Genomic DNA, 25,230 nt, shown 5'->3' on the forward strand with positions numbered 1-25,230 from the left:
TTGTTTTTGGTTCATTTATAGTTGTGAGTGTGTCTGTGCTCCTGAACCATCCTCACCCGTCGTCTCCCCCTTCTCCTCTTTGAGGCAGCAGCAAAGACTAGTTTTAGCTTAGTTTTTAAAGTTTATCTTACATTTTTTCACCTAGTTAACGTTTTTTTATTATTCATGCATATTTACTAATCACTCCCCCTTCAAATGGAAATATGTGTTTACATGAATGGTAACCAAACCGTGAGACCCACTGAGAACTAAGTTAACTATCTAAACACTCAGAATCCTTTGCCTCACCTGAGCTATAGTCATCAGTCTCTCAGTCTGACAGCAGAGGACTCTCCTCCACCTTGTTGTTGAAACAGCTCCTTATATCCGTTAGCGCAGCTAGCTAGCACCAGATGCTAACAACAACAATAGCACGTAACCGGTGCGCGCGCTTTCTCTCTCTTGCTCACTTGCGCCACACACACACCCTCCCAAGCTTGAATGACACACAGAGACCAATCGAGGGCATTAGTGTATGGTCTGTATGAAAGTGGCCATGTCGGCAGGCCACTTCATGTAGACAGCCAGTCACCCTCTGTGAGGCAGAGTCAGACCCACATTTGCGCAGCGTTGCGTTCACAATACATACATATTGTGAACAACATAAAAATATCCTCAGGCCAGCAGGCCACTTAGCAGGCCAGGCCATCGGGAAACCTCCCGGTCCTCCCGATGGCCAGTCCGGGCCTGGAGTGGGATGTCTCTTTTTGAGCGACACGTTTCTTGTGAGAATCGCATTCTCTGTGTCTTTTGACGTCGTATTCACTGCCATGTGAAATTTAAAAATTACTCTTGCAAAGATTGCAAAAAACTCTCTGAGAGTCGCCCTGCACTGGCTTCACCCATGGGTAAGTGTCTTCCCAGTCTTTGTTGTATGTGCATCTTCTTTTCTTCTTAGCTGTAGTTTCAGTTTCCTCCATTTTCCATAACCTGCTGCGTCGCCTGCGTTCGTTGTTGTTGTTTGGCGGGGTGGGGGGGGGGTGTGTGTGAGTGAGTTACTCTCATTGGTTAACACTTGACCAGCACCCGCCGTGTGTTACAGTTTGATTGACAGCAAACACAGCCCCCTGATGATAGCATTCCCTGCTATCTCAACAGCCATTGGATGAATCTGATTTTAAAGAAAAGCGTTTTAGCCAATCAAAATGAAATATGCGGGACATCGTCTCAATTTGCGGGATGCACCAAAAGTCGTGAAAATGCTGTGCAGTCCCGCGCAAAGCGGGACATCTGGTCACCTTACCTATGTCTGTGGTTGCTATTAATGCACGGATCAGCATTTGGGGGGGGGCCCCGCAAAAAAAAATCCCGGCTCCCCCGGTGACCGTGGTATAGTTCGCACACTGCCTCTAGCAACAGGCTAATTAGTGGCTAGCACTCATTACAGTCAGTCTACTGAGCTCAGCCCCTCTCCAACACATCACCTGCATTGAGTCAGAAACACAGCATGCACGTTACGGTTCAAAACTAACTCAGATTGGAAAAGGCTAAGCAAAGAGCTTTGCTAAATAGAGAGCTTTGCTAAATAGAGAGTTTTAGCCCCATCTTTTGGGATTTCAGACTATATTTATCCAAATAGTATTTTCTCATCCTGAATACTAAGTTGAGATGATTTTGTTCTAACTATGTGTTCTTCTTTACAGGCCAGCACCTCACATACTTACTAATTAACTGCAGTTCCCAAAGGCCAGGAAGGGAGAATGCAGAGCAAAACCAGTAAAGACTGACCCCACATTCCGTAAGTGTTTAAAATATTTATTATACAACTATTTACAAATATAAAATAAAAAAATTAGAAAGAAGTTTCAGTTTTTTACATGCATATACTAATCTAAACCACATTTTTTGTTGTGCTTTTTTTACCATTGCACAGCCCTACGTGGCCAACTTGATGGACCTCATCTTCGACCAAGTCTTTGTGGACCCTGCACCATTATGAGCGACCTGACAGGGAGGAGGTCATCGCCGGGTATGCTACACGGTTCAATTTGGCTGCTGTCTGAACCCAACATCGACATTTCACGGATCAGGAAACTCCCTGCGTATCCTGAGGACAACGCAGGCCGGAATCACCACTCTGATCCTGCGTCCAAGGAAGCCCCAGCACCAGCTCACAAAGCTTCTGTAAAAATATTTAGTGTCATTTATACAAAATACAAGTAGGCTACATTTAGTTTTTTTGTATGGGTTTTTTTAACCGTTGATTTTGACAATAAAGTTCCAAGTTGATATCAAAATGTGTCGTGATTATTCATGTTTGGATGGGTAAAGAATATTCTGATTTCAAAAGCATAAGGTTGTGTGTGTGTGGACCTTTTTGTCGTACACATGGGTGTGTTATGCCATTGCTGTGTAGTATATAATAGTACAATGACAGAATGAAAGATTGCATAAAGCCATATACACCAGTATTTATTTCCATGAACAATATTAGCATTCGTTTTACAATTTCAGTCAAAACAAACAAACCACTCTGCTCTATTTGTCTCAACTGTAGTCCACCATGTTCAGCTCTGTAAATATGCAACGCATTCTGCAGGGAGAACACATTTAGGCACACAGGCTCCAATCCAGGATGGTCCACCATACAGGTTACAGAGTCCTCAAGTTACTGCATCCGTCTTGACACATTGTGATAAACATATATTGAATGACATGTGAAAAATGTATTTAAACAGACAACTTAGTAAAGCTATCAAAAATGTTACCTGTGGTATCTCCATGCAGCACACATTCTCCGTTCAGAAGGCATCGTGGCGCAATTTGCACAAAGAAGTCAATAACTGAGCTTTTAAAAACACATGAAACTACACACATTGCTGACAACTGAGGTGTTGTTGGAGTTATACTTTTTATCATCCTAAGTTATTCAACTTTCCAACGGTTGTTGCAGGATGTTGGAAGAAAAGGACTGTAAACTATTAAACGCAATGAGGCCATTGTATATATGCTGAAAATATGAATGTCTCCCTTTATAAATATATATATATATATATCGCTGTTTTTGCGTTACAAACTGTACACATTGCATTCTTGCTAATTAGCCAAAATATGAACGGAATAAGGAGCAAGCATCGTAACAGAGTAAAATAAATAGGGACAACAGCTTGTCAGCTAACCATTCAGAAACGTCCTGCTGCAACCGAGATTTTTGCACCTCCACCAAAACCTCCGCTGCTTCAGGGTCAGTTTCTGGATCAAATTGATAGTATGCTTGAACACATGCATTGCTCTGAGATGACATGTTTATTCGACACTCGTAATCACAGCAAGCATGGTAACGTGACTCTCGGCTCATGCCTGCTCTTCTGCAGGGGGGCGTGGTCAGCTGCTGCTCAGAATTTTCAAAGACGGGCTTGGAATAAAGCGAAAATGAGCGAAACGAGGCATGTCTAAAAAATGATCTGTTTGGTATTTTGAAAAATAAAATGTATAAATATACCTTATATAGGTATGGTCATACACTATATCATTTAAATATAGCATGATAGGTCTCCTTAAGTTACATGAAATCGTTGAAACAGAGTAGCTTGTGTGCACAGAGGACATTGCAGAAGGTATACAACAAACTTGTAATCTTCTTTTTTTTTTCTTCTGACAGGGCCAGATATTTCTAAATTGCACTTTCAGCCATTTTTCTTGTTCCATCACTGAAGATAAAACCATGCAACACTCAACTTCATATGATCGGTGCGAGATTACTGGCGCCTCTCCACTCTCCTCCACCAGCTTCCACGTGTCCATGGCAACATTTCAGTTTAGTATTGATTTTACCATTTGAACACTTTGCAGATCTTGTTATGCCTTATTATCGCTGGGGCGAAATGTTCTTCTCCAGCCACCGGACTGTGCTTTCGGTTTGGAGCCACGCAGTCTCCATTAAGACCAGCCCTCAGCCTATTTGGGCCCCAATGAAACACTCTAATGGTGCCATTAGAGCAGGTAGATTAGTCACACATAAAGGCACACTCACATGTGCTCGCACTAAAGTACACATCATGATTTGGATGCAGAGAGAAAGAAAAGTAATATGAGAACTTTGGAAAGAAACTCTAAAGAAAGTGTAGGAGAAGATAATGTGTGATCACTGTGTAATATATGGCTTATATACTGTATGGCTTATTTTTTACTAACCTGAAACCTGATGATGGTAATCATGAGAAGCCTTCCTCCCCAGGGTGTGCTTTCAAGAGACTTTCAATGAGTGCAAAAAGCCTAAACTACTTCCATTTTCAGTTCCAAAGACTTATGCAGGTGACTCGCTGTAATATGAACCAATGACACAGGCCTGAACATCAAAGGGCAGTCATTATCAAAGATGGTGATTACAGTACAGTGGGGCTTACTACGGCTGGCTAAAGAACCCCTTAAAATAATGTCTCCAAGGATGATTTGAATGCTTTTACTGGGTTGATAATGGATTGTCCTTGGCCCCTAAAAAAACACTCGGAGACACAGACATCATAAAGCTGTCCCACTTACACCTGGAAGAGGAATGGTGACAGATTATATAGTAGCAATTTATGGCAGGAGATTTTCCTGATTTCTCTGTAAGTAACGCTCCTAATGGAGAGTGCTAAACCTCTGTCAAAGGAGAAATAAGGTATATTGATAGCGGGAAAAAAATCAGATATCCTCTGCTGTAAGTATGATGTAAGCATTCTTATAAGTGGGGTTTTACTGATGTATGTAATGTCGTAGAAAAAGTGAAGATCTCTAAAGCTTGTGGTAACAACAGATCTTATTTCAGGTTTTAACTAAAAACACTTTAAAAAAACAGTTGACTTTGACATGAGGGAGGCGTAAGTGGTAAAATGTCAACCCATTTCCGTGGTTTAGGTATCACTGTATATCAATGCCATCAGCCTCAACTTTTGGTTTTATACTGATTAGCTAACATTAGCATGCTAAACACACTTACCAAGATGGCACAAAAGGAACATTACATTTGAACCGAGATGGCAAAAGTACACACATCCGTTACTCAAGTAGAAGTACAGATACTTGTGTTTAAAAATACTCTGGTAAAAGTAGAAGTACTGACTAAACTTATTTACTCAAGTAAAAGTAAAGAAGTATGGGCTTTACAATGTACTTAAGTAAAAAGTACCCATAACTACAAGCTGTTTTAAAGAATAACTGACCTCCCTTTATATGAATCAATCAATCAATGTTTATTTATATAGCCCAATATCACAAATGTTACATTTGTCTCAGTGGTCTTCACAGTGTGTACAGAATATCAGTATGACAATATGACACCCTCTGTCCTTAGACCCTCACATCGTACAAGGAAAAACTTCCGAAGAAAACCCAGTTTAAAGGGAAAAATGGGAGAAACCTCAGGGAGAGCAACAGAGGAGGGATCCCTCTCCCAGGACGGACAGACGTGCAATAGATGCCGTGTGTAAATTGAAAAGATAATACATTTGCAACATAGGACATTAATAGAACAATAATGTCATTGTTAGCTAATGAATGTTTCGATGCTGAACAACGGCAACATGACAACGTTTTCATTGGTCCCTCTTCTTTAGAGAAGACCAGGAAATGATGGATACACGGATCGTGTTCAAATCACGCAATGACTAATAATAATAATGATCACGCCACCAAACTCAGATTAAAACTAAAGTAACAAACCTGTTTTGAAAATGTAAATAGTAGAAAGTACAGGTATTTGTGTTAACAAATGTAAGAAGTAAAAGTAAAAAGTCATCAGAAAAATAAGTAGTGGAGTAAAGTACTGACACCAGAAAATGTACTTAAAGGTGGGGTAGGTAAGTTTGAGAAACCTCGAGAGATACCTCGAGATACACTTTTGTTATATTCCATGGAATGCTCTTAACATCCCGATAGCAATGAATATCTGAAGTGCTTTGGACAAAAAACCCATAAATAAATGTCATCTGGAAGCCGTAGTACTGTAAAAGCACGACCAATCATTTACTTACCCGGCCCGGCTAAAGTAACTGGATGGCCTACCTGCCTGTCAGCCTTCCATCTGGGCACAAACTTATCTCGTGCCCTCATTGGTCATGTGCGCGTTCGTGTGTGTTGGGGAGGGACTCTGTAAGGAAGTGGCAGATTTTTTTCGGTTGTGTATATCTCCAAAATGACCTACCCCACCTTTAAGTACACACCAATAAAGTATTTGTACTCCACTACTTCCCACTCTGCATTTTAAACCATAATCATGTTAGCATTGTTGATGGTTGTATGCTAAAAAATGTCTCAGAGGGTAACCATCCACTTGAAAAATTGCAGTTGAGTTGTGGCCATGACCTCGAAGAGTAAAGATAAGAATAGGTTGTCGTGCAAAGAGGTTTCTACAATTCTAGGAATAGGATTTTTGCAAATTAAGGGTTACTATCTGGACACGACCTGTTGAAGTAAACAATCTATTTTTAAATATCTGTCAGATGTTTTCAGCTTTTTCACTCTTCCAGGAGTCGACTCTTGGTTTCAGCAAATGTTAGCTTTGTTTTCATGTTAAATTCTTCGTAAGTACTTCTTTGGTTTTAAAGATTAGGGTCCCTAGGAAAGAAAGTGAAATAGTTTGTTGAATGTGAAGCTCAATACATATCAGGCTGCATAATATGGCTGGCAAGTGATCATAACATATTATGAGACATGTTATTGTGCTTTATTATTTAGTAATGTTGGCCTCCTATGGATTGCATGTGTGGTTATTTATATAATTCATATTTTTTGTATTAAAAGGTATGCTCATTTTAATCTATTTTACTCAAGGCGTTCTTAGAGATAGGTTGCCATGTGCTGTTTACTCTTTTTAATATTGAATTTAAGTCAAATATAACCAAATGAGTGTTAAAAAGAAATTCCTTTAGTTATTAATCTGCCTAGTAGGTAATCAGCTAAATGACCTTTTCCAGCTTTTCATAATGGAGTTAACTCCCTTTTTTTCTTCTTCTCCTTTCAGCAGTGCAGCTGGGTGTCCGTTCCCTTTAGAGGCCGTGTTTGGCTTTCATCACAACAATATCACTCCATCTTTAAGGGCTCGGGGGCCGGCATTCCCCCACTCTGACCTTTTCCTGTCCGTCAATAAAATGAGCCATCCTTTCACCAGGAGGCCCTGCAGGAAAAATGAATGCGTCCATTGCCGCCGCTGCACATTTGCTATAAAACTATTGATTCAGGACAGCTTCATCACCGACATTCTGTTGTTATTGGCTTTACTGGTGCATGCAGTCAAGTAAAGGCAATTTTATTCATGCAGCCCCATATCACAAATCACACATTTGCCTCAAGGGGCTTTGCAATCTTCTAGATATTTGAAACCCTTTTTCCCTTGGGACCATTGATTTGTATAAAGAAATACTCCCTACGAATGAACCTTATGAGGAAAAGGAGCTAAAGGAGAATAGAAAGTTAAGTAACAATGTGTTTTTATTTTATAAAACTAGGTTATTATTATCATTTGTATTTATATATTGCATTGGCATGGAGGCAGAGTATGTGTTAATGTGATAATTGCACTGCGTCATTGCACAGCTGGGAAGTAAAGTTTTGACACGGTAGTAACTAGTGAAATATTTTCCCTTTGAGAGTCTTTATTATTTTGCATCCACTGCATTTCAGAGGGAAATAACTTTTTATTGCATCTGACAGCTCTTATTCCACATAAAACTGATTGAAAAACATCTTTTGTTTCACTGACTGATTTTCTTTTTTTATTATATGCTTTTTGTATTCGTTATTCTTTTTACTTTCTTCAGCTCCTAATTTATGTCCTTCTTTTACTAATGAGGTAGCATTACATTCACCCAAGGTTTCCATGTCTTCTCTATCAACATTTGATATTTTATTAAATCACACCGATAGCATCCAATACATAGTTGGATTACAGCATGTTGTCACCAGGCACAGGTCCAAGGGCCCCAGGGGGTTAGGGGCCCCTAAGCCAGAGAGGTGTGCTAATATTGCTTATTGGTAAAGTCAAAGGGCGAAGCCAATGATCCTAATCCAAGTCCTTTATTATTGGAGATATTTCCATCCACTGAGAGATTCAGCCCGATCTATCGGACGCTATCTTCTTTACCTCAGCAAGAAGCCAATGTTTTCGACAAATCTATACAGATTTCGACAAAAATACATGTCTCATTTTATTGAGACTTGGTGAAAGGATGTAACATAGGTGAAAACATATCATTATTATGTTGGTAACATTGCAACATAGAGCATTTGGCCTTGGTAGAGGTCTGCAGTCTCTGAGGTCTCCTCTTCCTGTGACTGAATGTTGTGATCATATTCCTTACAAGATAAAGCTTCAACACACATGAGACTACATTAACATGAGTTAATTTAAAGAGGACCTGTTGTGCTCATTTTCAGGTTCATATTTGTATTTTGTTCCTCTACTGGGACATGTCTCCATGCTTTAATGTTCAGAAAGCTCTTTATTTTTCTCATACTGCCTGTGCTGCAGCACCTCTTTTCACCCTCTGTCTGAAACCAGAGCCCAGTCTGCTCTGATTGGTTAGCTGGCCGGCTCTGTTGTGATTGGTCAACCGCTTAACAATGTGTTGGATTGCTAACCAATAGAAGCTAGGATGTCACTATGTCGCCAAAATAAAAAATAAATCCAATAGAGGCTTCAGGCAGGGTCACTTTGGGATTGTAGCCTCTGCAGACCATTTACATGAACAAAAACCTATATAACACACTACAGGAAATTAAAAGTCGCAAAAAGCTTAATAGGGCCTCTTTAAAGTGGGGTAGAAAAACACAGCAAGAAAAGCATATCCTGTATCAAAGTGTTACTTTGGTGATTTTCAGTGGTGTCATGTAGATTTTGGAATTTAAAGTTATTACTTTAAGGCCTGTGCAAACCTTTATTTCCTGCATAAGCTGACAGCCATGTGTAAAAACATCCAGTTTCTTAGACTGCGAGGCTTTGTTGTTCAGCGCCACATTTGGATGATTTTTTTCTCGCTTCCTGCAGACTCAGCATGGATGTAATGGGTGTCGTCCACATCGTCTCTGACACCTTTCGGCTCTGCTGCTCACAATGCGACCCTCACATATGTTTGTATCACGTTGCATAATGCAGTGATGTAGGCGTGCTGAACACTCACATTATCCGCTCGCTGCTGACTGACTGATGGCCCGTCCACATGAGAGAGGGGGGGGCGCCAGTGAAAAAGAGCTCGACAGAGTTTTAATTAATGGCGTCTATCCAAGGTCAGAGTCATCATGTCACTGAGCTGTGGACCCTGAATTGATTGATCACATTCTGCTCTCACACTCTCAGTCACATGTCCAGTCAGGTGACATTGATCGGGTTCTGTGGCCTGTGATAATGCTCCAGATACAGATCTAGCCCGCCTTTTATTGTTTATCCATCCAGCCACTTATTATCACCCCATTCATTCATTATCCGTCCATTAATGCATCTGTTTTTGTCCCATCTATCCATGCATACATACGTCCTTTTACTCACTCGTCCATTGTTTTGGACATTCAACGATCTATCCTTTCATTATCATCCATCCATGCATACTGTATGTTACATATGTCATTTGACCCATTCTACCATTCATCGACATCCTAGTATCCATTTAACTATCCATCCATCAACTATTATGCATCCATTTAACCATCCATCCATCATATAACACATTCAACCATCCATTCATCAGAGGTGGGAGTAAGTCCTACATGAGCAAGTCTCAAGTCTTGACCTACAAGTATCAAGCAAGTCCCAAGTCACTGTGGTGAGAGTCAAGCAAGTCAAGTCAAGTCATTGCTCAGGTCAAGCAAGTCAAGTCAAGTCATACGACATGCTGATGAATAAGCCCAGTTTCCGCATTTAAATCAGTTAAAAGACAGTGGTTATGAAAATGGATTTTACCCACACTATGATCTTCATTACATACACGGTTAATCATTTGAAATCTAATTTAGACCCATGACAATCATATTAGATTCATATTAACCCTAGAACTGCAGACAATATAGCGAGGACTCAAGAAGTCTGTTCAAAAGGCAGAATTCCAGGTAAGAAAATCATATATGGCATTTGCCATTACACATATTTATTTAAATGTATGTTAACACTAGAAACCGCCAACAGCGTCAGCACCTACATAGATATCATTTTCAAATCATGTAATTTGTTCCTCTTCATAATTTCCTTATAACTAAGTAGGGACGATTTAAAACTCACTTAATTGGGTTGATTTAGAAATTGCTTCAGTTTATCATCATAACAGATCAAAAAGTTCAGATTCATTTTACAATAAATCAAGGAATGATGCACTTCTACAAACAAAAACAACATAATTAAAACATTTAAACAAACTACTAAAAGTAGATGAACTACATTATTCAACAGTTTACAGTAACTTCTGATAACACAGGGGAAATAAACGAGGCATTTCCTCTCTCTCTCTCTCTCCTCTCATCTCATTCCTTCTCTCTTCATCTCTCTCTCTTCCTCGCTTCTCTCTCTCTCATCTCCTCTCTCTCCTCTCTCTCTCTCTCTCTCTCTCTCTCTCTCTCTCTCTCTCTCTCTCTCTCTCTCTCTCTCTCTCTCTCTCTCTCTCTCTCGCTGTTGGTCTTTGAGCGGTTGCTGGCCCAATAGTACCTGTTGATGTGCTGCAAGGTAGCGTCTGTAGTGGAGGCACCGGCACGGAGCAGGAGGAGGATGCTGGCGGGTGTGGTACAGGGTGTGGCAACAGGTGGTAATGGTAGGGGCACAAGGAGCTGTGCCTCGGAGGACAGCGTTGGTGGCGGCCGCCTTGATGAGTCAAGGCTCGCTAACTCAGCCCCGGGGTTTGCCGAGGTCAAGCTTGTGACATTAAGGTGTGCTGCTGCAACGGCAGGTGCATGGACGCAAGCAACTGCATCGGCTGCAGTTCTTTCATCGCTATTTCGTTTTAATAAATCCTTAGACCTTTTGAGCCAATTTCTGATGTCCATTGTGTAATTCAAACATAAATGGGAGTCTACAGAATGCACAATAAACAAATCCAGAATAGGCGGCAGAGTGTGACGCTGTGATTGGTCTAAATGTGGACGAATCACAAATCACAACAGACACATGAATTTATTTGACGTAGCCTGCAATTTTTTTGTTTTAGTTACTATCTGACATCACATACATCGTAGCATAAAAGTTGACAGTTTATTTATAACAAAAACAAATTAAAAAAAATGTTTTACATTTTTATAAATAATAAAAATCGTGTTTATTGGGGAGGGCAATCATGTCGCCGGGCATGTATATCCTTATAACCATTCGACCATTGGTCCATCCAATCATTGGTCATTTTACCCATTTAACCATCCGTTATTGGTTTTAAACATTCTAGCATCAATTTAACCATCCAATCATTCATTTGAATCCGTCCATCCATGTAAAACATACATAATTATACACATTCAACAATCTATTCATACATACATATATCATTTTAACCATTCTACTATCCGTCCATCCAACCATTGATCATTTAACCCATTTTACCATTCATTATTGGTTTTAAACATACTAGCATTCACCCATCCATCCAACCACCTATCCATTTATCCTTAATTTTACCCATCTGCAATTCATCCATCCAACATCCTTTAACCGATAAACCATTATCCATTCAACTTTCCATTCACCCCAACTAGCATTAAATATCCATCCCCTACTTTACCTATTCTAACATTTACACATCAATTCAACCACCCACTGATGGTTCTACCCAATACTCCCTTCCATTAGATCACTCATCCATCCACCCAGTTATCCATCATTCATTCAGTCATCTATTTATCGATTATCAATCCTTTCACCCCTCTATCATCCATTCAACCATCCAATAATGTATGAGTTTACGCATTAATCTATCAACCCACCAGTTCAACCAATATACCTCTCATCCATCCATCCTTTTACCCACCATTCACCCATCCATGTATTCACCCTGTTGAAGCCATTTTGCATTTCTATCTTATTTGTATTTATAATGAAATATTATGAATGTTTTGTATATGATGTTCTATTATTTATATGTATTATTGTTTTGATTGATGCCGACTATCAATGTATTATTATGGTGAGGTCACATAGGCCTGATTTTGGCCATTTAATAGACGACAGGTGACAGGTGCTCACGATGAGTGGAAGGCAAACAATTTATTAACCGTACGATAGAGACCGCATGGTGACTGAGAAAATGTACCCAATATACGCCGTATGGCTTCGAATCTTTTGTTTAATAGTTTAGAGTTGTGTCTGTTTTTCTTTAAATAAACGGCGATACCTGATCATTAAAGTGGATGCGCGTTGATTTTTCTGACCGCCCAATACACACCCAATCATTCAATCACACATCCAACCAATCATATGAAAGCATATACTTGTGACTTAATCATTAAACAAAAAGTTGATGACAAAATCTTAAACATTGGTCATGGAAAAGTAAATTAGCCTGCACACAATATTGTTTTTTTTTACTGCACATATTTTACATTTTATTCCATTCTATTTCAATGTAAATACTGCTATATTTTATTTTACTATATTTTGTATTATTTTTTTAATGTTATTATAGTGTTCTTAAAATAGTTCTCTATCTGTGTTTTTCATTTTCATTTTATTTGTATGTATGCAACACAACACCAAGGCAAGGCACGTTTATTTATTCATCACAAGGTAATTCAAAGTGCTTTACAAAAATGAAAAACATTAAGAAAATGTTATTTAAAAACACTCCTCATACGCGTGTCAACCTGGTAATAAACCCGTTTCTGATTCTGATAGCCTATAGGAAGGCTACACAACTTTATAAGAGTATATATTATAGACTTAAAAGAAAAAGAAAACAGAATGTTCTCCCCTGATCTCGACAGAGAGGACCCTCCGTGGTACAGGGGCTCTAACAGTGAATGTATGATTACCTGCGTGGCCACGTCTGGACCTTGGATCGAGCGATGGTGAGGAAAGCACCTCTGCATGCTGATTGCCTTTTCTCTGTCTCCACAGTTTATCACTCTGCAGTCAGAGACACTCTGTCACGGCACGGCTCCAGCTGACCATCAGGGTAGTGACCCCTGAAACTGTCTTCCATTAATCACAGTTAGACAACATGCAGGGAGCCATGCTGGACGAGAAATGAAAGCTGCTGGAGGTAAATCTGGCAGGCAGCGACCATAAGGTCCGTCCGCAGGTATCGGAGCTGCTGACGATTCAGAAAATGAAGTGAAGCAATAACTCATGGCTGCATTCAAACAGATCAATGGTGCAATATGGTCGATTGTACCTTAAAAATAAAATGTAAATCATGGCTTTACCCATGCATGGTGATTATAAATATACATGATGATTCATTTCATCTTGGAGCCCCCTTGGAACATGGTAGCCAAGTGTCTTAACATTTCCCAAATTGGGATCAATAAAGTACCTATCTATCTATCTATCTATCTATCTATCTATCTATCTATCTATCCATCTATCTATCTATCTATCTATCTATCCATCCATCCATCCATCTATCTATCCATCTATATATCCATCTATCTATCTATCTATATATCCATCTATCCATCTATCCATCTATCTATCTATCCATCTATCTATCTATCTATCTATATATCCATCTATCTATCTATCAATTCAATTCAATTGGGCTTTATTGTCATGAAAGTTAAACGAAACAATGTTGCCAAAATATCAAAATACAAAATAATTAACAACATTAACACATTTCACATTTTTACATATTATTGATATATAGATATATATATACATACAGTGATACAATTACACTTCAACACACGTGTGTGTGTGTGTGTGTGTGTGTGTGTGTGTGTGTGTGTGTGTGTGTGTGTGTGTGTGTGTGTGTGTTTCTTTCTCTCTCTCTCTCTCTCTCTCTCTCTCTCATACATCCATGCTAAAGATTGCGTGCTTTTTTTTAAATGTGTTGATACCATTACTACTATGATGCTCTGAAAGGTTTTGTGATATTTTCCTTTAAGTATCTTACAACCTTAATATTTGTAATCTTAACCTGTAATAAAAACGGCCACATTGGGGCCAGTAAAGACTAAGTTTGAACAGAAACGTAACATACATACACTATAGCTATCACCCGTTTTATAGAAAACCTGTTAGCAAACAGTTGCTTTATTACACTTCCAACAAAGACATTCATGTGGAATCTCCTTTTGTTTGGCTACCTTGCAAGCGAGTCCAATATTCAGCTCTCTTTTTAGCTTTGTTTTTGGTCTCCACTAACTCCTGATGACAAATATCTGGCTCTTTAGCTGCTAAATGCTCCTCTGTCTTCATTGGCTGGTTGCAAGAAAATGTCTGACTGCCGGTTTGTGTTGAGCAGGTGGATTATAGCTTCAACCGAAAATGATGCAATCAAAGCGCGGAGGATAAACCAGAATTGGACTGAACTCCAGCCAATTTAATTTTGGTTAGGAGTTGTTGCATCATGATCCTCATACTAGAATCACAACATGTTGATCCGCTTTGCATAGCAACTGTTGCTGATGTGACTATTAGGCTAACTAGTTGTAGCATGACACTTCATTAAAAACACAACAAGCACGGATTACCGAGGAGTCTTCCAAACTCACAACCTCTTATATTCTAAAATTACATTTAAGAGAAAATCAAAGGAAGCACATTTATTCTACTATATTTTATTTGTGTACTTATTTTATTGAATGGAAGTTTACAGGGTTGCTCAGCCTTGTCTTGTAAATGCAATCTTGTTTTGACATGGTTGTTTTTTTAACTTCTTTTATAATAACCTACATGAGGACTTTAGGGGTGTGTGTGTGTGTGTGTGTGTGTGTGTGTGTGTGTGTGTGTGTGTGTGTGTGTGTGTGTGTGTGTGTGTGTGTGTGTGTGTGTGTGTGTGTGTGTGTGTGTGAGTTTAATCTCCATGAAAACACTGAATTCTTAGCAGCATTAAGCAGCGCTGCACTAAAGGTTATACTAAATGCAATAAACTGGTATTAGATGTGTGTAAGCTGCTTAGAGAGGACGCCATGCAGGGAAACCGTTGGCGTTGCTGATGCAGCCACTGTCACCACGGAGCTTTTCACTGAGCCAGGTGAAGTCATGTTAGAGCTAAGGTAACATTTCATTTATTTTTCATGCAGCAACTTTTTAGAGAGAAACACGTAATGACTATCGATCACATCCAATCCAGTTTCCAAGGTTCTTACAAAGTCCTATTTGTAAGTGATTGTACTTGATTGATTTTTACAATTGCTTAAATTGCTGTCCCTGTTTTTGGGTTTGTGGTGATGTGATTTTTCTTTTTAAATGTGTCTTTGTTGCCTTTACTGTGGACTAAAAAAGCTGGGGAAAGAGTTTTTTTTGTTCAGTGATATATATTTCTGAGTGTAAAAGGTAACTGGTTGATTGAATCAAAAACACAAGATGAAATGTAAAAATGTCAGATAACTCAAAACATTTCTCCCTTCAAATCTTTAATAGTAGTTGAATAAAGTGACGTCCTTTTCAGAATCTCAAAGATTTCTTTACATTTCTTCGGAGGATTTTGTTAAAATGATGTCAAAATATAGGGTTTAAACTTAAAGGACTCTCAGGATGCAGACCTGTTGCTAGTGTATAGCTCCAATGTGTCCTCCTGTTGCAGTATGTGTAGTGACTTAACAGTGCAATTTTGGGTAAAATTATCCTCTAGCACCACCTAGTGGATGACCTACAGAACACAATTGTTTCTCTGTTTAGATTTGTCTGAATGCACACTGAATAAACAATGTCTGATGGACCAAACTGTATCATTCGTATCAGTACATATTCATGAGTCTCTAGAGGTTAATGGTTAATCTTATATGTAGAGGGCTGGGGTGCAAAGTCTTTTTGGTATGAGCATTTTCAGAAACGCCTGATTTACTGGGATGTATGCTGAAGGCTCTTTGAGCAGCTTTTCTCTCACTGATCCTGCTGTTATGTTAAATGTTTGTTGTTTCATGTATTTTTGTCTGGATATTTGTCTGTTGATGTTGGACATGGAGCTGCTGTGACGCAAGTCAAATTTCAGACTTGATCTGACAAATAAAGTATTATCGTATCGTATGTCACATTTAAAAAAAAAACATTTTTATTGAGCTCAGTTTAATGTCAATAAAAAACATTTTTCAAGATATGTATTTTCATTAAATTGAACATCATTGCATCAGAAATAATTTGTATTAAAAACATATCTTTCTGTCAGATGATGAAGGTCTAAGCTTTGCCTTTTTGCCTAAATTATTTGATCTGTTTGCTGTGTTTTCCCTCACACACCTGCTCTGAATCAGCCTCGTTTCCTGCTCCTAGTTTTCTCCCAGCCAATCAGCTCCTTCTCTGCTCTCCTGACTAATCACCTCATCCTCCCACCTGAGCTTAATCTCCACCCATCTCTCCACCTGCACTTCAACTCTTCTTGGTTTTAAGGTCAGTCTTTGGTTTGGTTCTGCTTGGTCCTGCCAGCACAGACCATGCATAACAAGTTATTCTATTCAAGTATCCTGTTGTTGGACCTGACTCCTGTGTCTGGGTCCATCTGCTCAAATATCCATGACAACAAGTTTTGACATCTTGAGAAAAAACAAGATAATCCACTTTCTTGCTTTATCTCTGTTAAAAAGGAGGTTGGAGCTAGGAGACATGATCCTATCTTATTAAAAATATGACCACTAAGCCTCTCCGTATGTAAAAAAACAACTTTTTTGGTAAGCATGAACTTGTTGTATGTTGTCTGTATAATCTATACAAAATAATGTTCCTTTTGGACAGAGCGAAGATAGATGTTTTCCTGTTTCCAGACTTTTTGCTAATGTTAGTAGCTGCTGGCTGTAACATCATATTTACTGTAGAGAAACAAGAGTGGTAAGTGTATTTCCGGAATTCTGATACCATTGACGAATAAATACTTTTTTGAACCATTAAAGCTGAAAACATGTCACAGTAGACCAAACACAAATGTAAACCTGAAAAAGAGAATATTGGGGCCCCTTTAACATTCAGCAATGACATTTTTAATATTTACACTAGTTTTTTCAGACTGTCCATCTCCTGGCTCTTTTTGCAGGTGAGCCCTCTCGTGTTTCCTGAAGTTGCCGCTGAACATGAATCGTTTCCCGCAGGTTGAGCAGCAGTACGGCTCCTCTCCTGTGTGCAACCGCCGGTGCAGCTTGAGGCCTGCGGATTGAGCGAACCTCTTGCCGCAGATGTTGCAGCCGTACGGTTTCTCTCCCGAGTGAATATTCATGTGTTTCTTGAGATTGCTGGGGTTGCTGAACTTTTTATCACACAGGTCGCAGGCGTAAGGCTTCTCCCCCGTGTGAACGCTCATGTGGTACTTCAGTTTGACCGAGCGGACGAATGTTTTGCCGCAGATATTACACACAGGCTTCCCCGGTTTCTTCCCCGTGTGGACCCTCATGTGGTTCACGAGCGCGCTGGAGTGGCCGCAGCGTTTCCCGCAGATCTCACAGACATACGGTTTGTCCCCAGTGTGTTTTAGCATGTGGTGATTCAGGGCGCACTGGTGACTGCAGCCTTTACCGCACACCTGGCAGGAGAAGAGCTTTTCTCCGGTGTGTTTGCTCAGGTGATTCTTCAGGACGCTCGGGTCGCTGGTTCCTAGGCCGAGCTCCTCGCAGCATTTTCTCCTTTCCGCATGAGTCACCCGGTGTGTGGCCAGAGACGAGGTGGAGAAGAAACGCTCGCCGCAAACCTCGCACACGTAATATCTGGCGCCTGGATGCAGCTGCTCGTGATCGACCAAACTCTGGCTGCACGTAAACGTCTCCAGGCAAAGCGAGCAGTTGAACGTCTTTTTCAAGGCGCAGCACCTGTGCCGCTGAAACGTCACGAGCCCATCAAACTGCTTCTCACACAGCGAGCACGTGTGGAAGTTTGTCTCCTTCAGGCTGTGCTCCTTCAGGCTGTGGTTAAGCATGTGTCTTTTGAAGGTGCTTTTGTAAGCGAACTTAGTCCCGCAGTCGGAACATTCGTAAGGCTTTTCTCCGGTGTGTTTTCTCGAGTGTGCGATGAGCATCCTTTGGTCGACGAAACCCTTGCCGCACTCGGAGCAAAGGTGAGGTTTGGAGTGAGTCAGGTAGTGACGGTCCATCCAACACTTCAGACGGAATTGTTTGTCACAAGAAGGACATTTGAAAGGCCCTGTGCTCTTCTTGGTGGGTTTGATAGTTGAAGGGCCGGTATCTTCCTGCACGACGTCTTGCTCCGCTATCTCCGGCTCTGTTACCTCGTGCTCTGTTACCTCTGGCTCTGTTACCTCCGGCTCTGTTGCCTCCGGCTCTGTTACCTCTTGCTCCGTTACCTCCGGCTCCGTTACCTCCGGCTCCGTTACCTCCGGCTCCGTTACCTCTTGCTCCTTTACCTCCAGCTCTGAGGCTGCTCCAGGTTCAGACGGGGTCCCAGAGTTACTCTCATGTGTGTCTGAATCTGCTGCAAAAAATAAACAGACATCAATTTAAACGATCCAATCCAATGTACACAAAGTGCTTTTGGTCATTTAGAAAACAAATTGTTTGGAAGACAAGGAAATATGTTTCAAAATTGTAAAATTTAATTTTTAAATCAATTACAAGCTCTTTACTAACTGCTACAACTGCTTACTTTACCACACAAGACTTTAAAGAAAACTGAAACGGTTATCAAACTAGATAACTTAGGTCAGTTCTTTCAGTTAGTAAAATGAAGGCAGCTGATTTATGTTATATTCAATGCATAGCAATAACAGTACAGAACAGCTGATGAACTGTACATTTAACCCAAACAGTGAATGCAATAATGGCTAAAGATTGTGTAAAACTAGATGTATCTGAATGAATTTAGATCACGTTATTTTCTGTAAACAATGCAATCCCTCTTAACCCTTATGTTGTGTTCGGGTCTCCCGTGATCCGTTTCAAGTTCAAATTATATAATAACTACGCTCTAGTTTTTTATCGGAACAAGGCCTCATGATATCCTCCACAACAGCTATATAAACACTACAAAACTGATTTTGACCATTTTAGCCAAGGCTGAAGATCTCTAAAAAAAAAGTGTATAATTTGGTGTTCGGGCCCAATCAAGATTCATCTTTGACTTTAGACACCCCACCCCCTTCATCCACTGTAACAATAATTGTTTGCAACATGTACCTGGTCTTCCATCGCTCTGCCCCACCTCCCCCCACGAGAACTCAACCTTTCACAAAGAATATATACACTAACACTTGAACCTGAACTCACACATGCACGTGGGCAATATGTGGTGTAATGTGTTTTGGGCCACAACATTAAATTACAACAGGATTGCATGGTTATGAATGCATAACAAGTTAGTTATGATGTAGTTAAAACAATATTGGATGATAGTAATTTTTTGTGTGTGTTTTGGACTGAAATAAATCATGGGTCAAAATTGACCCGCCAACACCATGAACGGTAACAGCTTTCGAACACAACACAAGGGTTAAAGGGACTTTGATGTGATGATCTCCAAAATGCTCTGGTTCAATCAAAACATGTGTTGGCATTCAGCTTTAAAAATACAATATTTGTCTGTGAATTATAGTGGTTCAGTTTTAATAGAATTCAAAGTCCAACTAATACTGACCCTACGAAGCAGTCTTCACCCAGTCAGTGAGAGGGCAGGTGCTTTTTGTCAGTATTTCATATGGATTTAAAGAAACCATATGAAATAGTATCTGGCTTAATACCATTGTTATACATGTGGTCATTGCCCTTTCTTTTAGTAACAAAGAACTCTAACATAAACCTTGTTTTATGTACAAAAACGTGAACAGACAAAGCCTCTACACCAGGGGTGCCCAACCTTTTTTGAACCGAGAGCTACTTTTAAAGTTGCCAGTCTGCCGAAATCTACCAGTCCAAGTAGAGAGGCGTAGCCATTACTGACAGCCTACTACCAGGTAAATACACTTCTACTTGTATAAAACTGACATTTGTACGATTAATACTTCATAAAATACTGCAGATCCTTTATCTTACCTCTTTCTAATCTACACACATACAAGTATTTAACTGAAGTTACACAACAGTGTTGTTGATACAGAGTTGGAGTTTATTCACACGTCACATACTACAGTGGGTAATGTTTTCAAGAAACATTGAACAGTGCTGCCACATATGACACAGGGAAAAAAGAAAAGACTCTGAACCCTTTCTTTGCCATTATATAAAAATAGTGTCGCGACAAAAGTATAAATGAGGCTTACTAATAAGACAACTCAGATCTGAAGCTACTCAGGAATCTGCTGCCAAAGTGCAATAAAAAAGACAAAATTAATAAAATCAAACCCTTTTTTTTTGTTGCATTTTAGTAGATTATAAAAAGAAATGCCTTTTAAAATAGGATGCAAGCAACACTAGTGTCTTAACCTGAATTGATGATAGACTATAATCAATTTAAGTTTGCATTTTTATACCATTTTGTACAATAATTATATTGAATAAGTTCAAACAAACTAAAACGTATAGCTGATTAATAATGGTATCCAACTTGAGTTTTTATTATATCAAAAACCTGTTGAAATGCTACTGTTATTTTTACACGCGTCGGCAGCCTCCAGGAATGCTTCTTTCACAACTTCGCAGTCTTTGAAAGACTTTGTGACTGACACGATAAGATGCTATGGTGGCAGCCTTGCTCTTGTTGTTGGGCCTGGTGAAAATGGACTGCTGTGCATTTAGCTGTCCTTTCAGGTCCCTCCCCTTTTGGGAGCGTAGGGCAGAATTAGGCAGTCGGGCCTGGCTCATTTCGTGGCATCTGCAGGCAGTGGCAAGTACTTCCAGCATCTGCCACAGAGGCCACTACTCCGTGACATCTGTGGCAAGTACTTCCGGCATATGCCACAGATGCCACTACTCTGTGGCATCTGTGGCAAGTACTTCCAGCATATGCCACAGATGCCACAACTTGCCGAGGCATCCCCACAAGATGCCAGAGTAAGAGAAGGTTTACTGTAGCTGCCACTCGCCTTCCGTGGCAAATGCTGCTATTTAAACCCGTATTTATCGTGTAAAATGTCGCTGTTTAGGCATGACTTTATCGAACTGATCAGTACACAGGACTGATATGCGATCTCTATTTTTCAAAAAGATTATACATTATCATTTCTATTCAATTTGACTTGGAGCATGGTTTGCTAAAATAAACAAACGTGCTATATTTATGATGAAATATTGGTGAGTGAGGGTTGCAACGCCCTTGGCAATTGTCGCTTCTTGAGGGGATTTTCCACTGCTTGCTACGATAAACCAGATGTATTATGACTATAAAGACAAATAATTAACAAATACATATCTGTATTGACACAGCAACGTGTACACTGGTGTTATTAGACTTGGCTACAGACTTAGGGCAGCTGTAACTGATTGCAGTTGCCACTGCTAGTGAGATGCTAAGGTTTACTTTATAAATTAGGCAAAGGACAGTTATATTTTCCCCATGCCTTCAGCAGCAGCAGGCCATTCACATTGATTTTATGAAATGTCATCATTTCGATAATAAATAAATGCTACATAAACGTTATCTTGAACGTTTTATCGAACCATCTCCGTTTCTAACTTTCAATATATTTTAAGAGACCTCTCTCTCTCTGAGGCGGGGCCTCACAGACACGCTGCATCTCTCGCTCACAGACATGCTGCAGGGCTGTGCAGTGTGCACACAGTTCTGCTGGTAATGAATATTACATTTTGTGAGGAAAATTGTCCACCAATAATTCCAATAAGTATTCCAAAATGTATTCACTTCAGGTTTACGAAAGTAACTGTAATCAGATTAGTTGTTTTTCAAAACGCGAGCTGGATACAGTTAGGCTACTTGATTTCTGTATTCTGATTACGTAACGCCGACGCCGTTACACATGGGCGCGGGAAGGGGGGTGCTGAGGGCGCTGCAGCACCCCCTAGCGGCAGGCAGGGGGTGCGGAGCTCCCCTGTCTGAATTATTATTTGACGGTTATTGCTTCTCCCGCTGTGCATAATCTGTGCAATATGTAGCCAATAAATTCCACATTGTTGGTAAAATCATATTTTGGCCTGCCCCGAAAGTTTTTTGTGTGTGTGTGTGTGTGTGTGTGTGTGTGTGTGTGTGTGTGTGTGTGTGTGTGTGTGTGTGTGTGTGTGTGTGTGTGTGTGTGTGTGTGTGTGTGTGTGGGGGAGAGAGAGAGAGAGGGACCGGTGCCAGCAGCTGGGACCGTGTTGTTAGCATCTGGTTAGCTAGCTGCACTAACGGACATACGGAGCTGTTTGATCCACAACAAGCTGGAGGAGAGCTCTCCTCTCAGACTGAGAGGCTCAGGTGAGCTAAAGGACTCTCGGAGTGTTTAGATAGTTAACTTTAGTCCAAGTTATCTCAGTGGGTCTCAAACGGTTTATTCAAAAGATTATTTCCGCGGCACACTTTCATATGATCATTATAGTTATGAAACAAAGAGAATAAAGGAAAAACAGTTATGAAATACTATATGGCAGTAAAACAAGAATACAGTTTGAAAGGGGAGTGATTTGTAAACCATAAAGAAAAGGAACATCTGCTTACAGTTGTGTTTCATCTGGGTGTTGAGAGAGGTATCCATAGATCTCTTTATGTTGCTCTCAAAGTGCACCAGATTGATGCTTTTAACTTCAATATTTTAAAAAAATCTTCCCGGGGAAGCATCCCCCCGGACCCCCCTAGAGGAGGCGAGGTCCGCTCCCTACTCGTAAAAAATAGCACTTTACCCCTGCCTATATGCCGTGAGCTGATTATCGAGCCTTCATTGTAACAGTCGCGGGTGTACTGTGTGTTTGCGTGTGGGGAGTGCTTTTGTGCATGCTCGTGCCCGTAATAGTGTTCACTGGAGTCCAGCACCTCAGCACCCCCACTCAAAATACCTTCCCGCGTCTCTGCCGTTACATGTATTCCGTTACAACCCAACCCTGTGTACAGATCATCAGTGCTGTGTACAGATCAGTTCGATAAAGTCATGCCTAAACAGCGACATTTTACACGATAGATATGGGTTTAAATAGCACACACATATTGTGGCAACTCCCGTTCAGCAGCGACAGATGCCTCGGCAAATTGTGGCATATGCCGGAAGTACTTGCCACAGATACCACAGAGTAGTGGCCTCTGTGGCAGATGCCGGAAGTACTTGCCACTGCCTGCAGATGCCACGAAATGAGCTTGCTGTCTCTCGAATTAGGAGGGAATTCCGTCTCGTAGCGTTTGTGCACTGTTTTGAAATGCCGCTCCTAAATTACCCTTCTTCGATAAAGCCACGCTCGCATTGCAGATGAGACAGATGGACTTTGAATTGGAATAGATAAAAATAATCATCCTCCCACTCGGAGTGAAAATGATATATTTTGGGCTTTTTTGCTTCTGCCATAATTGCGGTCTTGTGTGTGTGCGGACTGTCACTCCTGTTGACACGGACAACGTCAGCGAACTAGTGCCCAATTCCCACAAGCCACGCCCCGACACATGGGGTCACGCCGGCCAATCACAAAGCTTTGATGCGTTCAAGTGCATTATTCTGGCACAGGAAGATTATATTATAAGACATTAACGATAAAACAGAATATTGTTGTTCTATTTTTACACATCTCTCGATCGACTGGAAATCTCCCCGCGATCGACTGGTTGGGCACCCCTGCTCTACACAGATACTCAATCTGTTAACTGACTCACGCTTTTTGGGTGCAGCCACTTGCCCTGCTTTCCGCTTCTTGTTATTTTTCTGCTTCTTCTCGTCCTTCCTCTCAGCCCTCTGCTCTGCCGCTTCACACAGAGACACTTTCAGCAGCGTCAGGATCTTCTCTACAGCAGCTTTGGTCCGTGCCTCCATGAGGGATGCAAACTGGTTCTGTATAGTTACAAGATATAAAGAATGAAGAGCCACGAGAGGAGTTAGTTATAGAACTAAATCATATATCATTATATTAAGAAAGGGCAGGTGTTTTGAAATGTAAAAAGTAGCTGGTAATATGAGTGTTAAAGAAATGTAGTACAGTAAAAGTACACTGTTTTTCTTCAACAATGTAGAGTAGAAGAACTAAGTAGCATACAGTATGATATTATATTTATTGTATTACTATAAGTACAAAATACAGTAGTATTTGTAGTAAGCCTACAGCACCTGAGTACGTGTACTTAGTTACATTTAACTTATTGTTAGCCAAGTTTAATGTTTATAACATTGGTGCAAAGGTGGAAGAAGTACTCAAATACTGTACTGAAGTTAAAGTATAAATACTAGAGTGAAGGAATACTCGGTTACAAGTCCGTAAAACAAGTACAATTATGTGCAGACAGGGTGTGTAGTTTTTAGCAAATGTAACTCGAACTCAAGGAGTAACATCTGCATTTGTATGGGAATTATTTGGGGAATTTTGAATATAGTAGACACAGTGAATGTAGTATTGAGCCAGTGTGTGTGTTACCGTTATAGTGTTATCACACATGTGTCTCCCCCCCGGTGGAGTCACCTCGCGCTCTTCCTCCTCGCTCTTCACGGCACAGACTGTAGCCGGGGAAGAGCACTGCTGAGCGGCCAGGAGTCTGCCGAGCTCCGCCACCGCTTCCTCCACCACGGTGTCCATTAGAGCACATATCTGAGTCTCTAAAGTCTCCAGACTGGACATGTTTGTGAGTAACTTCACACTGTAATGTACATTTAAATCTTTATGTTCTGCACTGAGCACGTTACCGAAGTGTTCTTGTTGTTGGTCCGCATTCTCTTCTTCTCTTCTTCGTGTGGCACCCTTTAGGAACACGCCCGCCCTCTACAGGATGGAAACTAGTACTACATCATTACACGTCATTACCTTTTTTTGATATTTTTTCTCCATAAATTGATTCCCTTATTAATAAAAAACAAACAATAACCAGTTAACACCCCCTAGTGGAGATATATAAATGGCCTTATATGTAGTGCCTCGAGTGATGTTGAACATTGATTTTGTACGATACGTACTATACATATAGCCTAGGAAATGTTCTTGATAGAAAATATTCATTGTTTTAGCAAGAGGAGAATATTAGGCCAGGTTTGTTATAGAAATTACTTCAAATATGTCTTTGTTTAAACACATTTTCTTAGGTTAAATAGCAAGAGCAATTTGTGGGAAAATATCTAGTTTTTTATTATTTAATTTATTTTAATAACGTTTAGA

At 40.3% G+C, this 25,230-nt stretch overlaps 1 protein-coding gene across 1 annotated transcript; it reads right to left on the reverse strand.

Annotated features, from left to right (window-relative positions):
• Window positions 1-15,541: 15,541 nt before the first annotated feature.
• On the reverse strand, window positions 15,542-24,795 carry LOC117456291 (zinc finger protein 135-like). Its single transcript, XM_034096119.2, has 3 exons — window positions 24,499-24,795; window positions 23,747-23,921; window positions 15,542-18,499 (listed from the first exon to the last, which is right to left on the reverse strand). Exons 1-3 carry the CDS (start codon window positions 24,697-24,699, stop codon window positions 17,040-17,042), a joined length of 1,836 nt encoding a protein of 611 aa, XP_033952010.1. The 5' UTR covers window positions 24,700-24,795; the 3' UTR covers window positions 15,542-17,039.
• Between the last annotated feature and the right edge of the window lie 435 nt (window positions 24,796-25,230).

Source organism: Pseudochaenichthys georgianus, chromosome 12 (assembly GCF_902827115.2).
Source record: "Pseudochaenichthys georgianus chromosome 12, fPseGeo1.2, whole genome shotgun sequence".
Classification (NCBI taxonomy): domain Eukaryota; kingdom Metazoa; phylum Chordata; class Actinopteri; order Perciformes; family Channichthyidae; genus Pseudochaenichthys; species Pseudochaenichthys georgianus.